This window comes from Cucumis melo, chromosome 9 (assembly GCF_025177605.1).
Source record: "Cucumis melo cultivar AY chromosome 9, USDA_Cmelo_AY_1.0, whole genome shotgun sequence".
NCBI lineage: Eukaryota > Viridiplantae > Streptophyta > Magnoliopsida > Cucurbitales > Cucurbitaceae > Cucumis > Cucumis melo.
The window spans coordinates 22156394-22172270 of record NC_066865.1 but is presented as its reverse complement, the minus strand read 5'-3'; the positions used below and the strand labels follow the sequence as shown (position 1 = coordinate 22172270).

General features: G+C 31.9%; 2 protein-coding genes across 4 annotated transcripts; one reads left to right on the top strand and one right to left on the bottom strand.

Moving 5' to 3' along the window:
• The first annotated feature begins 3072 nt into the window (after positions 1-3072).
• On the top strand, positions 3073-8617 carry LOC103482593 (probable glycosyltransferase At5g03795). 3 transcript variants are annotated; one of them, XR_007823545.1, is made up of 6 exons: positions 3073-3294; positions 4623-5308; positions 5405-5535; positions 5901-6249; positions 6452-7378; positions 8401-8617. XR_007823545.1 is itself a non-coding variant. In XM_051089818.1 (5 exons), exons 2-5 carry the CDS (start codon positions 4850-4852, stop codon positions 7136-7138), a joined length of 1626 nt encoding a protein of 541 aa, XP_050945775.1. In that variant the 5' UTR covers positions 3073-3294; positions 4623-4849; the 3' UTR covers positions 7139-7379. The 3 variants fall into 3 exon arrangements, 1 of the variants encoding a protein (XP_050945775.1); XR_007823546.1 differs by having other exon boundaries at positions 8376-8617; XM_051089818.1 differs by lacking the exon at positions 8401-8617 and having other exon boundaries at positions 6452-7379.
• Positions 8618-10496: 1879 nt separating this feature from the next.
• LOC103482592 (peroxisomal acyl-coenzyme A oxidase 1) lies at positions 10497-15670 on the bottom strand. The gene is made up of 14 exons (XM_008438828.3): positions 15197-15670; positions 14986-15094; positions 14830-14891; positions 14436-14645; positions 13975-14062; positions 13730-13892; positions 13198-13393; positions 12578-12775; positions 12220-12351; positions 11874-11994; positions 11646-11756; positions 11363-11432; positions 11026-11209; positions 10497-10934 (listed from the first exon to the last, which is right to left on the bottom strand). The coding sequence occupies exons 1-14, from the start codon at positions 15332-15334 to the stop codon at positions 10725-10727; spliced, it is 1992 nt and encodes a 663-aa protein (XP_008437050.1). The 5' UTR covers positions 15335-15670; the 3' UTR covers positions 10497-10724.
• Positions 15671-15877: the final 207 nt, after the last annotated feature.

The following is a 15877-nucleotide window of genomic DNA, read 5'->3' as shown; positions in this document are numbered from 1 at the left end:
GATAAGTAATGTTAGAAAGTAACATATATAAAAAAAAACACCAGATATTGGTATCAAGTTCGGTAAATACCACCTATATCTGGAGGATAGTGTGTCCAAAAAATATAACTTTAGTAATATCAATGATAAGCAATTACAACATAGTAGCTCTGTAATAGTAATGAAGAGCGAATACTATTCAATCGTTCACCTAAATTCTCCTTAGATGTGAAACTGCTCTCAAATACAACTTAGGTTTCACTTAAGTTGTAATATTAGTGAAAAGTGTTTTAAGTTCCCTAAGACAGAGACTCCCTTTCAAAAAGACTTAAACTTCCCTGAAATCGTGAGACTCCCTCATTTGAAATTCATCTTTCCATCTCAAGCAAATACCATTTTACTTGTATGGTTTAGGCTCCCCGAAGCTTGACAACTCACTCTCAAAATGAATCACAAATCAAAGGTAACGAGTAGGTTGAAGTATAGCTTGGAAGAATACTGATTTCTTTCTTCTTCAAACGACGAACACCAACCACATCCAAATTCTTTTTCTCAATAATATTACATACTCTTACAAAAATGGTCAAACCTCACATATATGACCAAGGGGCCTTTAAAAATGCACGACAAACACACAAATGAGCCACCCAAGCTTCCAAAACAGTCACATCCATAAAACGACAAGATGTTTAATTAATTAACACAATGCAAATTACTCACATCTTTAAAGATTTAAGTAATTGATACACCCTCATTTATACCCTTGCTTTTTGTTAAATTACAACATACCTAAAAAATTATAAGTTATATTTGAATTACGTGTTTTAAACTCCTAAAATTTTAAGTTACTTTAAAAAGAACTTAGCACGTTTTTCTTAAAATGACAAAAGGTACATTACATTCCATCGTCTATGACTAAGATTAATATTTATTATTATCCTTCATCTAACTCACCTGCAAAGACAGCATGCAGTAATAGGTAGCAGAAAAGATGGGTAACAAAGAAAAGAAAGGTCATAAACGAGTAGCCACATCATCTATTTATTCAATTTCCCATTTACTTTCGATATATTTATTAGTCTATGTTTTCTAATAGACTTATTAGTGGATAATTATAATAGAAAAAAAATTAATAGATTATAAAAAAATAATTATGTATATAATAATATTTTTAAAAAATTAAAAATATAGTAAAATTTATCCTAATAGATTTTATTATATTTTTAATATTTTTAAAAGATTGATCAAAATTGAGTTTTTTATTTCCTTTTTTATTCTTTTGAAGTATGTAAGACAGAATTTAGTTAAACCCACAAGCTGGACTCCACGGGTTTCCGTAACTATCAAGATATCACCAATCACGTGGCGCCAGTTGTATGTGACACTTCCTCTGCCCCGCGGACACGGTGGCTTCGCATATCTAAGTTGAAAAACATTTTGTAAAGGTCTTTTTTTGCAACGTCAAATAATTTGTATTACATTAGTTTTTGTATTTGAATGAGGGTTAAAATTAAAATAAATTTGTTCAATTTTATTACATATATTTTCAATTGTCCAATTTTCTGTCTTCATGCTTTTGGTAAATGTTAAGTTTGGTTTGTTGAAGTTAACTTTTATTTTGATTAAATAATTACAATGTAAAAATATAAGAATATATTTTTAAAATTTATAGTAAAAAATGCTAATGGAAAATAAAGGGTAATGAAAAAGCTATAATAAACTAGTGGTAAAGATTAAATTTAAGATTTGTTGAAAGTTCTGAGACTAAAGTTGGACATATAAAAGTATATAGGCTTAAAGTGAATAAAAATAGGAGATATTGTGTAAAAAATACTTGAAATAACTACTCTGGTAGAAAAAATAAAGTTTCAAACTTAGAAATCATGGGAAATATCCTAAATTTATTTTGTTCCAATTTACTGTAATTCATTGTGAAGATCATTTTCAAAATTTACATTTTGTTTTGGATTAATCTAATGATTTAGTTATATAAGAATTTCGATTGGAATCTTAAAATTGTAAATTGTACGTATAGGGACTAAATTATTATAAATTTAAAATATGAGAACATATTGTTATATACTAAAACTTAAAAACTAAAGTGGTGGTTACTAATTTTTAACATATGATCAATCTATTTGTTTTTTTAATTTTTAAAAACAAGTCGATTTGATAACTAATTCACTTGTTTTTAATAGGAATGGAAATTGAAAATGAAAAAAGAAACTTAAAAAATATATATTTATTTATTGTTTCAAAAAAAAAACATAATTCAATCACTAAACCAATATGGTTTATTTTTAATAAACAAGAATTATAAAATAAAATGATTATCAAATAAGGCATAGATAATGGAAGATAAAAATTGTTATACTAAAAAGAAAGTGAAAGTAAATTATTTTGATATTGAATCTTTGACCTTAAAATTTATAATATATATTTGATCCCAATTACGTTTTTGTTCATTTTAGTGGTATAGCTTTCTTTCTGTCAATAAATTTCAAAATATTACAATTCTATTTTTTGTATAAGTTTTATTTTAATCAAATTGGTAATGTATTTAAGATTTATATTTTTAACGTCGATCTTTAGTCGAATACTTGGTTTCCAATGTTTATTGTTAATATTAAATTGAATAAACTATAATCGATTAAGGTTTCACTATTTTTCCACCAATAAAATTAGTTCCAAAATTTTATTTTCATATTTATTTCATTTAATTGATGGACATTAACATTAACAATTCAATTTGAATATTCAGTGAAAAATATAAATTAAAAGATTGCTTTGAAATTCAGAAAAAAAAAATTAAAACAAAACTAAAAACTAAAACCTTAAAAAGAAACAGTGATATGAAAAATTATTTTAATAGATAAAATTTACAAAGATACTCACAAATATATTAAAATACTACAATTTATTTTGATAAACTATAGACAAAAATAGACTATCGAAAATAAATAAATTATAAGTGATTATGATTTTAAGATACATATATATATATTAATTTGCTTGAGACATTTTTTTCTTTAATTTGTACATTGGATCATGAGTCAAAAAAAAGTTGTGTGTATATTATATATATAAGAACCGTTCCCGCATTTGTCGCCAGTGTGTAATTTCCCTCCATTTGGTTCCACTTCCCCTGTTTTCCATTTCTGCTCTTCTTTTCTTTTCCCTTTCTTTCTTATTCTTCCTTGATTCTCCGTCCTTTCATATCCTTTCCATTGTCATCCCCCGTTTCTGTTCTTCTCTGAGTTCATCACCATCATCATTTTGGTCCAATTTTCTCTGTTTCGTGCTTTCTGAATCCAGGTATGCAATTTGATGTAATGATCCTGTTAATCTTTTTTTTCCCCTTCTCGACGCGTTTTTTCTTTTTAATTTTTTATTTCTACTTGATTAGAATCGTTTCTGTTTATTGAATTCATTGATTCAGCTGTATTTCGACTTTGCATAGCTGAGAAGTACACGGTTTTCTAATTTTCGTGCGACTTAAGATTTTCGTCATATCGTGTGACGGTTGAGAATTATGAAGTTCTCGATACATAGAATTTGGTGTTTGTTCAATGGGTTTAATCTTGTGGATGTTTAATTGGAGGGCAACGATCCTGTTTCTGTTTGACTAATGCATTTTGATTGATACCCTGTATTCTATATTTTTCATTTTAGATTTTTGGAATTTAAAATTGATTTACGTATTTTCATCTGTAAGAAATAACTATTGTGTCAGTGATATATAATTGAATTTACCTTTGCCCACAAGCTTTTGGTCAATTGGCGATTTAAGAAATTGGGTTGTTATTTTCCATTTCTACAATTAGCTTTAATAACAGAGATTATAAGCATGTTGTATAGTAGTTTCTTTCAACAGATATTCGCTTATGGAATAACGCGAACTGTGTACCTATATTTTTTTCAATACAGCTCCAGACCTCTTTTCAGAGAAGTTACTATTTATGAACTTCTCAAGAGGCTGAATTTTACCATTCATATAACCTTCAAGATCGAAAGCTTTCACAACAACTGTAAGCAAGTGGAGAAGTGAAAGCGAAACTAATTGAACTTTAATGAGAAATAGTGGTTAATTCGGAGAGTACGGGGATCACATTTCTCTTATAGTTCTGATAGCCATATCTGAAAGTCATTTGTGACTTAATTTCCTTTTCCCTCTCAATAAAAATTGGATAATATATAAGATTTGGAGCATGACTTCCCTAATTAATTGAAACTAAATTGAAGATGTATATAACTTTCCATGAGTTCAACAACATAGAGGGAAATTGGAAGCTCTAAACTCTTGGTCAAATCTATATGTTTTAGTTAGTTGAACTATGATTAGGTTGATATATTTTTAACTTTTACTTCATAATAAACTCTTTTTACTTCCTTTTGAAGTTTTGGTAGCCTTAAAGATATTCTTATTCGAGGATTTTTTTTCTCTTGATGGGCACTCAATGCTTGCTATATTCTGGGGTTTATTTTAGGCATTAACACAGAAGACCTGTTTTTATGAGAAATTGAATGCATGAAATAGAAAATCAACTATCCATTTCAAACATTTCATTTATACTGTACCTACTTTCAGTACTTGCAGAAATAATCTGTTCAGTCAATATGACTTTGAAAATGTTCATTGGCAGGTGCTGAAGTCTCATGATATTGCAATTGACTGCATGCGGTGAGACAGGAAACTTAATCGAGTCCGTTTAAGCTCTGACATCCTTTTAGATGTTGCCTGGACTTGAATGCTTGTTCCAATGGATTAAATTTCTATATCTGTTCTCACATCATAATGGCATGCAGTCAGGATATGTTCTAGAACCAGTCTCTCATAGGTCGATAGGGTTGCAAACATTGTTGCAATGAAATGAGTAAACTATTGCAGCGTTTTTCTCTATACGTAATGAGAGAAGTCTTTAGGGTTTCAATAAGTTATAAAATAAATTGGACAAAAGTATGTCTTATTGGTGCCATTTTGACTGTTGGAGGCATTGCACTTCAAATGTTGATACTTCCTTATCCATTGCACACATGGTTCGTTTCTCGACCTGCAACAGTTATATTATATGAACCCATGGAGGAAACCATGGAATTGAATGAAACCCACAATAATAGTACAGAAAGGCTCCCATTGATACCATTGAACTCTGTTGTCCAGCAAAATGCTACAGATCAAATGGTTCAACTTGTTTCAGTGAATCAGGAGAGAGAGACAGCTCCTAAAAGAAGAAAATCATCTAGAAGAAGGAAGCATGCCAAGTTAAAAGAGAAGCCAATTATTCTAACTCCTCCTCCTCCACCTAGGAGACCGCCTTCCGCATTGGAGGTATGGCAATTTGGAATTCTATTTCCTTTTGTTTTAAAGATAAATAGTAAAGTTATTGTAATATTCTGATGACCATGTTATGTATATGTAATCCAGAGGCATGTTTGGTCCTTGAAGCCTGTGGAAGCACTTGCTTATGCAAAGGAGGAGCTTAAGCATGCTCCAACAGTAATAGATGATGCTGATCTGTATGCCCCTTTGTTCTTGAATGTATCTATCTTCAAAAGGTATTTGCATTATCAGTACTTCTATTTTAACTTAAATATGTAAATGAGATGATATAATTTAAGGATTTGATGTCAGAATCTCTTTTACTTTCTATGATGGTGGGAGTCAGCTCATGCAAGAAATATTTGAAAGAACAGATAAATAGTGATTAGTATGCTTAAGGAAAGAGTTAGGAAGTCGGAATCTAAGTTCTAGGAAGCATGTATGACTTGCAGATTGAGAAGAATGTTTCCAATAAAGTCCGTTTTATACATTTGTTTTTTATACATGATAATCTTCTGGATTTTGTCTAATTCCTTATGCATGCCTTTCCTTTTCAGTACTTGTAATCAATTGATTCCATTATATTTCCCCAAAATGTCAGGAGTTATGAACTGATGGAACTGATACTCAAAGTTTACATTTACCGAGATGGATCTAGACCTATCTTCCACACTCCCCATCTGAGGGGAATTTATGCTTCTGAAGGGTGGTTTATGAAGCTGATGGAGGAAAACAGGCAGTTTGTCACAAAAGACCCAGAAAAGGCGCACTTATTTTATCTTGCATATAGTTCTCGCCAGCTGCAGACGGCTCTTTATGTGCCTGATTCTCACAACATGAAACCATTGTCAATATACCTGAGGGACCATGTGAATTGGATTGCTGGAAAGTATCCATATTGGAACCGCACACATGGCTACGATCATTTCCTTGTTGCTTGCCATGACTGGGTGAGACGCTTATTTCTTCATTTCAAATTTCTTTGAGTATATTAAATCACCGATTGACCCAAAAACTTACATTTACCGATGAGTTATGGTAAATTTAATTATATCAGCACTTTAACGGAATGGCAACGAGTAGAGATTGCTGAAGCCACTACTCTAATGGTTAACCAATTTCTTTCTTTTGATGTGTCACAACTTTCTGCAGGGCCCCTATACTGTCAATGAACATAGAGAACTTAGCCAAAACACCATAAAGGCTTTATGCAATGCTGATCTCTCAGAAGGGGTTTTCAAACTTGGGAAGGATGTTTCCTTGCCAGAAACTACTATAAGGACACCAAGGAAACCTCTTAGAAATGTTGGTGGGAAAAGGGTATCACAGCGGCCAATTCTTGCTTTCTTTGCTGGGAACATGCATGGGAGAGTCCGTCCAATACTTCTGAAGCATTGGAATGACAAAGATGATGATATTAGAGTTTATGGACCTTTGCCACTGAGAGTCTCCCGTAAGATGACATATATACAACATATGAAGTCAAGCAAATACTGCATATGTCCAATGGGATACGAAGTAAACAGCCCAAGGATAATCGAAGCCATTTATTATGAATGTGTCCCAGTAATTATTGCTGATAATTTTGTGCTTCCTTTTAGTGAGTTTCTTGATTGGAGTGCATTCTCTGTGGTTGTGGCTGAAAAGGATATTCCCAAGCTGAAGGAGATTCTGACGGCTATCCCATTGAAGAGATATCTTACAATGCAGATAAATGTGAAGATGGTTCAGAAACACTTTCTTTGGAACCCAAAACCCCTTAAATATGATTTGTTTCACATGGTTCTGCACTCAATTTGGTTTAGTAGACTGAATCTATTTCCAATCCCTCGGACATAATACCTCTTTGATCTTCTGATTTGAATGAAAAACTGTCTAGAGACGAATGTCTTAAAAGAGCTGAGGAGTTTACGGAAAAGAGTAATTTATTGTAGAGTAAGAAGAAAGTTGTCCCAAGTTTGTTGCCTCGATGTTGGTGTTGTCTTGAGTAGAGTATGTATATCATCATCTTGATAATTAACACAACCACGCCTAAGGAATAGAATGGCACTCGGGAATCATCAAGCAGCATATGTACAGGTACAGCATAGATAATCGTTTGTTTTATGAAGCTAATTATATTTGTTGTGTTTAGGAGTTCTTCAATGCTTTCCATCACAAGTACTGTTAAAATATTTGGCCTAGTTATAAAAAAATGTCCACGAACTTTGCTTTTTATTTCAAAAGTATTCTTATTGTCTCAAAAGTTGCATTATTAGCTCTAACTTTTCATAAAATGTTTCAAAACTATCACATTGGTGTAGGCTTTTACATTACTGTTTTAAGTTTGAATTTCACTTTTGTAGTTTTGAAAGATTTTTACTCTGAGTGATAGTTTTGAAATGTTTGTGAAGATTTGGGATAATATTAAAAAGGATTTTTGTTGGAGGATAACTTGTGTCTAGATAAATAAGAGAAATTGTGTATAGTGAAAACTCTATCACTCTCGGGTCTCAATACTCACTCATTCACTTTATTCACCTTTTTCTCATTTTGTTTGCTTAAAAGACCCCTAGTTAGGAATATATTGGGGTAATTATTATGATGAGGGCTAAGGGGCATTATAGTAATTAGACATTCAATTTGTTAGGTTTTATAAACATCATAAGACACCTGTTTGTTTTTTGTTTTTTGTTTTTTGTTTTTTTGTTTTTTTGTTTTTTTAAATTTTGGGTCTTACAAACTTCCTGTTTATAGGCATGAGATCGTTGAGGTCTTCTTAAATCTAAAATTACCTTAGAGTTTTATAAAGTCTTCATTATCATGGAGTCTTTAGAGCCTTTCTTTTTAGATATTTATTTATGTTTTTAAAGATAAATCTAGAAAGGAATAATATAAACATTTGCGTAAGATTCTCAAAAAAGTGTCTAGATAGGTGTTGTCTTTTTATCAAGTATGTGTAGAAAGTAGTTACATTATTATACCCCAACATTGAATTTTCCCATTCTAATCTGAATTCTTAATTAGTCGTTCTCATGCGTCGAGTGTCAAACTCATATAAGTTTCTGCTGTTCTTTGTGCTTATGCGATATTGAAGCTGTATGTTCCAATCCCCGCTGTAGGAAAGACAAGGAAAAGAGGACTTTGCCACTTCATATGCAAATGCTGCAGCACAGAGGAAACTTTTATATTGTTGAAGATATACACCCATACACATTATGCAAAGTACATATTGTAAGTTAGCATTTCTCTTGGCTAATAAATTACTGTAAATTGGATGGATTGGTTAAGTAAATAAATTGATTTATATAAATACAGAATAAGGATTTGAGGGAGCAATTTACCAGATGTAGACTACTTGCTTCTATAGATCTTGATGAACATCTAGTTAGATTTTTATCTCTTTATTTGTGTATTTCATAATCTAAGATTCATTTGGTAACTATTTGATTCTTGGTTTATGAAATGTAAGTTCACTATAAACATAATTTTCATTTATTAGTTTAGAATATTTCAAAGGGTTATTTAAAATCAAAAGAAAAATTCAGTTTTCACAAATTTGAGTTCAACAAAGAGCTAAAATGTTTTCAAAGGAAATATGAAAATCAAGGGAACGGTGAAAAATAAGTACAATTTTCAATTTTCAAAAGTCAAACATTAAAAAGGAAAAGGACTAAAGGATTTGTTTTACTCAATCTTTTAAGATTTATGGAAAGGTAAGTGATATGAAAGGGATTAGATATGTAATATGACTCTAAAATTTTAACTTCATCCTTCTTTCTTCTCTTTCTTTCTTTCGTCGTTTTTCATGTATATCGTTGTCGTGATTCTAGACTTGTAAAATTGTATCCATATGACTAAAATTTTAATGTCATGAAATTAAACCTAAACTAAAGTGAGCATATTTATCCTTTATTCAATTGTTGCTAATTCATCCACTAATTTTGACCCACAAAAAGTTGTAAGTCTTTATAAACCATTAATTTCAATAAGAATAATCTATATTCAAATTAGTTATTGAATAATTTTGAAAATAAATTATTTTAGAAAAAAATCAAAGGCCTCGTTTGGAAGAAGGAAAAGAAATGACATGTTTGAAATAAAAAATAAGAGAGGGTAAGGAATATATTTAGTCCCCTTATTCCTTCTTAATCTTCTCTTTCTTTGTCTCAATCTGCCCTTAATCATTCTCTTTCTTCTTCTGTGACATTATTGTTATTTTAAATTAAGAAAATTATTATTATTATTATTATTTTAAATTAAAAAATTTATTATTATTATTATTATTTTAAATTAAGAAATTTATTATTGTTTTCTAATTATTATTTTCATACTATATTGCAAAATAGAATTGTTCGATATAATTAATGTTCGTCATTATTGTTTTATTTTTATTATTTTCATACTATATTGCAAAATAGAATTGTTCGATATAATTGATGTTCGTCATTTAACTGCATTAAAAAAAATATTATTTTTCATATTTTATTTCGTTTCAATGTTATTACGTTGGTCGTCGTTTTCTTAAATTGATTGTTAACAATACATAATATTTCGATATTGTACTTACAACATCAATTTAAAGAACATATATGTAATTTCTTTCCCATGTAACACAATAATTAATTTTTTAGTACGGAAAGCTTACGTACAAAACATTCAAAATTAATATCATATTTACAAAAGCTAATGACATGTTTTTCAATAAAAATTTTAAATTTCGGTAAATAAAATACAAATATTTGTATATTAGATTTATGATACAAATTTTAAAAAATACACCCGTACGAATTAAAAAAAATCTAAAATTTTTAAAGTGTTTCTATAAAGAAAATTTAACAAAAATTGATTTTTAAAAAGCATACACTTTTCTTTTGCTTGGTAGAGGGTTAGGAGTGCTGGCTAGAGGTGTTGCTTGTTGATTGCAACTTAGGATCATATTTAAAATTTATTCTAAGTTTATACAACTTACAAATTTAAATGTCAAAATTGATTTCTTTCTTATACTCTTTAAATTAATACTCTATCTTGTTTCATTTCTCTTTATAAATATTTGTAACTTAAATGATAAATCTTATTTTGGATAAAGTTTTAACAAATCTTGTTAATTTAATCAAAATTTATTTTCTTCCTTCTCTAAATTATTTAATCCGACTAATATGCATTCAATATATAAAATAACGACTAACGACTACAGATAATAATAACAAGAAGGGAATAAGAAACTTCAACTTTTATTTTTTATTATTGACTCAAAATAGGAACAAATATAAAGAAATAAAAAGAAAACCCACCTTCCATTTTTATAAGGAACTTAAAATTAATAGTAGTAATTCGATCTAAAACAATGGCGAATTCATTCAGGAGTATAGAAGCCCAGGCTGAATCCATTAACTTATTAGAAATTATCAAGAGCATAACATTTTGTTACACCATACGATATTCTTCATAGCCTTGAATTTCTGAGCTGCTGCTTAAGCAATGGTCTGATATATTCATGGTAGCCATCAGGCACAGCCGTGTCGTTCATGGGATCCTTCCATGCCTCATCGTAGAGTTTCGGGTAAACATTCCCATCATACCGGCCAAGAATTGAGCCAAGGTAATGGTCGGTGTAGTTAAACGCATCAACAAGAGCAACTGCATTTGGTCGAACCTATAAAAGAGAGAATTTTGACGTCGGGTTAGAAGACGATTTCCCTTCAACATCTAGAAAGGTCAAGAGGAAAATGTTCTTGTGTTCAAACCTGGGCATATAGAGATCTAAGTTGATCATCAGCAAGTGAAGCCTGTTTGGGAGTGATGGTGGAAGTGGAAAGAAAATCACCCAAGTGTTTGTGTAGAGTATACAAAGCATAAATGCTACAAAGTTTCTGCAGTTGCTCTTTTACTCCATTTCCAGGTATGTCTCCTTGAAGTTTCTCAATGAATCTGAAATTGAAAGATTTTCAAAACAATCAGTAAAGGAACTGAGGAGCAGGCTGAAAACACGAAACCCGAAAATTGGGTTATGCTCTGTATGTTAAAAGACCAGTTCAAAAGAATCAAAGCTTTCAAGGATTCGTGAATCTAACAAGAACTTACTTGGAGACAATAATTAGTTGGCAATGTGCAACTGCAGCCTCAACTAAACTAGGAGAAAGTTCATGAAAACCTGCAGTATAATAAAGGATAATGAAATCTCTACAGGATTAGGAGAACAATTGCAGTCATGTATGTAGATAATTAATTGATAGTTTAAAGATGCCACGAGCGAATTGGTCGAAGAGCGGAAAAGGAAAATTACAAGGCGGTTATTTCAATATTTCTTAAAATACTATTTTTTTTTAATGAAATCCATTTTTCATTCAGGCAGAAGCGGACGCACCTTCTTCTTGATTGGTAAACTGGCTAAGTCTCTTGGCACATTCAACAGACATCCTAGCTGACCGTACTTCGAAAGCCTCGAGAACGATGCTTGGATTTAACCAGTCCTCAGCTGCAGAGAACCAGAATTGACAAGAAAATCAGTAAACAAGTAACCAGGTCCCTGTGATTTTTATATCATCTTCAAGTTGGACGTACAAATATTTCTCTCTTTTTTATAACAATTTACCTTTCTGAACTTTGCAAGTGGATTCCATCAGACGTTGAAGTCGTCCCATGTAAGCTGTTGTACCGACGGGCTTCTTCCCAGACACCAACTGGGATACGGTCTTTACAAGAAATCGTGCAACCTATATTATAAACAACATAAGTTTAACAAATCTAGTTAGATACCCTTGACAGAATCTTATGGATTGAAGACGATTTGAATGATTTTGTTCATTCTTCCAGCAGAAATTTGTTTTGGTTTTCATTCTCTATAAGGAACAATCAAAGAATAAAATAGAGCTTCCCATGTTGAGAAGTTTAACACAAAGTCACAATTATAATTCATTACTTCAAAAGTTGAACCACACCTGTAAAAGTAGCACAACATTGTCTCCTTCATATGTACAGGCAGGGACATAAACAGCAAACAACTCAGGAAGCCCACTGCTACAGAGATAGCCGTGGCCACCGCATAACTTCCTGCACTCCTCGATCCCATCCTGCAATCATAATTTAAAATTAAGGTTGATAGTAAAATAAAGGTGGTGCTTGGTAATATAAATGTCAATAAAACAATTAAGGACCAATAATTCTGCTAGTCTACTAACAAGGATAAGTATAGGATTTTCTTAGAAAAGAACTATGGAGTTGAACATTTCTATATTATGCTCACAACCCAACTGTTAGTCCTCGAGAGGACTTGCACGAGTTTTAAAAGATACTCACAGCAGTTGCAGCCGTTGTGATTGACTTCAACCCTGCAGTGCATGCATGAGCCTCAGGCAAGGTTGAGAAATCGTTGGCAGCCAGTCTCTGAGTCACATCCGTGTATAGCCATTGTAACCACTCACCAACAAATCTGAAAGCATAGGCAGAAGCCAGCAAAGGGAATAGCCTACTTTGTTGCGTTTTATAATTTATCACCTAAAAGATCAAACAATTGAGAAAACATTATTCATCAACAATCTAGAACAGCAAATTAATGTCGTTGAGAGGCAATTTCTTCTATGTTTTGTTTCTAACATGGACATTAAGACAGATTGGTAATCATATACTCAACTATTTGTATTTATGTTGGTCTTGATTTCATAAACCCATATGGAGAAAATAATTTTGATGAGTTGGTCATACACAAGAAACTAGCAATAATTACCAGGGGAATTAACCAGAGCAGAATGTTAATAACTGCAGGTTGAAACCGTAAAATAAATAGAATTCTTGGAAAGGAAAACAAATATATCAAACTAGATACAAAATTGACGCAGAATAGTTAATGTGACTATAATAGCCTAGATTAATGATAATTTACAAATAAACCTGTAACATAAAATCTTCTAAACTAATACCTGATTTTCCGCACCATCCTGTGATCCAAATTGTCTACGAACAGCACTGTACCTTGTAGCAATACAGACTGCACGTGATAAGGCATTTGAAGCATCAATTACAATTGTCTTTCTAACATATACCATGGTGCCATAAACTAGTTGTCGCGGAACATCTGATTGCACATATTTCCCTTCCCTTGTTACTTGAGAAAACCTGTGAATTTTAGAGCCAACTTTAGAGGGCTTATTCAACTGAATGCATGATATGTATGCATACCAATTAGAGAGTCGTTATTTCTGTATTTTCTTTGTTTTCAAATTTTTTGTAAGATTGAAGAATAGAAATGAGATTCGCCAAGGCTCATCCCTCAAACAAGAAAAATCAAGCAATGAGAACATAACGAGGAAAATGATCCCCATTCCTATTCCCAATAGATAGACATGAACAATGTACAAGAAAAACATGAAGAGATGTAATATGATAGTAAGGAATAGGTGACCGAAAATGAATAGATAAAACAAACAAGATAAAACAGAAAATAGAAATAACCTCATCAACAGTTGGTTCCTTGGGATGCGGATGTGATCAAAGTGCATGACCCCATTATCCATAGTATTGTAAGCTCCATTCCCAAATTTAACACCAATATCTCCAATGGTTATGCCTGGTAGAACTGAGTGATCATCCAAACTCCTTATCTGCACTATGAAACCTACAAAATGGAAGCTTTCTGATTAGAAATAACAAATAAGGATCAAGAACTAGAGGATTGAAAGCATTCATAATTTGCATACCATGCACTCCATAATCTTGACCGTTGGTGATAAGACGAGCAAATACAACTGCATGTGTTGAAACCTTACCCAAACCACCAGGCCACCACTGTTCACAAGAAAGAAGGAACGAAAATAAGAGACAAGGAATGCACGAGATATTCTCATACCTAAATACAGAGGTGCCAAAGTTAAAACATCAACGCTGAGTGTGAATACCAACCATCAAACAAAAAGATATTATAAACTACAGTCAATTTATTCGGTTACAACTTTCTACAGTTGATCAAGTCACCAAAATAGCAAATTTAATTAAAATTTCTCTTCATTATCAATCTAATCCATTCAGTAACACCTACAGGAAACAAATTCTTTAATTATTGGCACATAAAGATGAAACAGAGTTTGATAGTGATCAATCCGATACAGGTAAGAGGTAACTAACTTCCCCTGCCTGAATATACAGTTACCACTGTACTTACTTTGCTTGAGGTTAGTGTAGGACTGTGTATGACAAATTCGTCTGTCTTTGGATCAAACGTTGCAGTTGTCTCAAGCCCTTGAACATTTGAACCATGACCAAGTTCGGTTTGAGCATAGCAACCAATTATTTGCATCTTATATGCCAATGGCAACCACTTCTTTAGCTGCTCCTCAGTACCTTGACCTTTAAGGAATGGAACGAACATTCCCTAAAACAAAGAAAAAAAACAGAGAATGAGAGATGGAACATTAAACGTAATTCCAAAAGTTTAAAAGGCAAGATGATGGAGACCGATATTTATCCACAGAGTTGTCCAAACAAAAGTCATACAGCCAACAATTTAGCCTGTAATTGTTGTTGTAATGCGAATAAAGAGAATTGAGTTAACTGACCCAGTGAAGATCCGTATATGCTGGCTCATCCACAAAAAACCTTAATCTACCAGCTTCCTCCTCTAAAGAGATAACACAAAGTGAATTAAACGTTCAAGAAAATAAGAATACAATACAACACAATCCACATAAAGAGTTCAAATCAATTAGTCATACCAGAAAGTTTAAGCTCAATAATCTTCTTCCATGCATACGCTGCTTTCCTAAGAGTGTTCTTAAACAATTCCTTCCTTGTTAAATGGACCCTATTGTCCTTACGAAAGGCCTTTAAACCAAAAACATCACAAAAAATCCATTAAATCAAATGAATAACAAAAATTGAAAGAATGTCCAGAAAATTAAAGACTGTGGAACAGAAATTACTCACCGGATCATTAGCAACCAGTCGAGACATTCGATCAGATACCTCAAACGCTTCACGAGAACCAGCCCAAACGATCTTCATATCATTAACGTCGAATTGGGCCTTGTTCCTCTCATGGGCAAGATGATCAACACCCTCCATTTGTTCGTCAAGAAGAATTCGAAAACCCCACTTCAAAAAAGACCTTTAATAAGTGAAATCGACAACCCCAGATCGAAAAAAAAAAACTTGAAAAATTCGATATCGGAAATGGAAAACGAGCTACAAAATCTCGGCCAAATGGAACGGAGGTACGTGGGTATTTAAAGAAGAATGATTCTCAATATCCCATTAGGAAAAGAAAAAAGATAATACTACGATCCACACGACTTGTCGGTCGTTGTGTTTCCCAATGAAAAAGTCTTTGGTTTTGAATTTCTTTTTCTTTTCCTCTTACAATTTTCCTTTTTTTTCTCAATAACTTTGATTACTGTTCGCATTTTAAGCTCGTGTTCAATGTTCATATCGTTTGATCTATAGAACTTTATCTCTCCATCTTTTTGTTTTGAAAAGTTTGAAAGTATCTTCATCTTCATCCATACATCTCTAAAGTGGGTTTGGGATTATCTTTTTCACATTAAAATAATCTTTCTTTCTATGATTTTAATTCATAGTCAAATTATGATTAAGTTTGAATTAAACATC

Excerpts from the sequence above, each read along its gene's own strand:
- LOC103482593 (XM_051089818.1), top strand. The coding sequence starts at position 4,850 with ATGAGTAAACTATTGCAGCGTTTTTCTCTATACGTAATGAGAGAAGTC. Across the intron at positions 5,309-5,404 it reads GACCGCCTTCCGCATTGGAG|AGGCATGTTTGGTCCTTGAA; the intron begins GTATGGCAATTT and ends TATGTAATCCAG. Across the intron at positions 6,250-6,451 it reads TTGTTGCTTGCCATGACTGG|GGCCCCTATACTGTCAATGA; the intron begins GTGAGACGCTTA and ends AACTTTCTGCAG.
- LOC103482592 (XM_008438828.3), bottom strand. The coding sequence starts at position 15,334 with ATGGAGGGTGTTGATCATCTTGCCCATGAGAGGAACAAGGCCCAATTC. Across the intron at positions 14,892-14,985 it reads TATTGAGCTTAAACTTTCTG|AGGAGGAAGCTGGTAGATTA; the intron begins GTATGACTAATT and ends TTATCTCTTTAG. Across the intron at positions 11,757-11,873 it reads CACTTGCAAAGTTCAGAAAG|CTGAGGACTGGTTAAATCCA; the intron begins GTAAATTGTTAT and ends GGTTCTCTGCAG.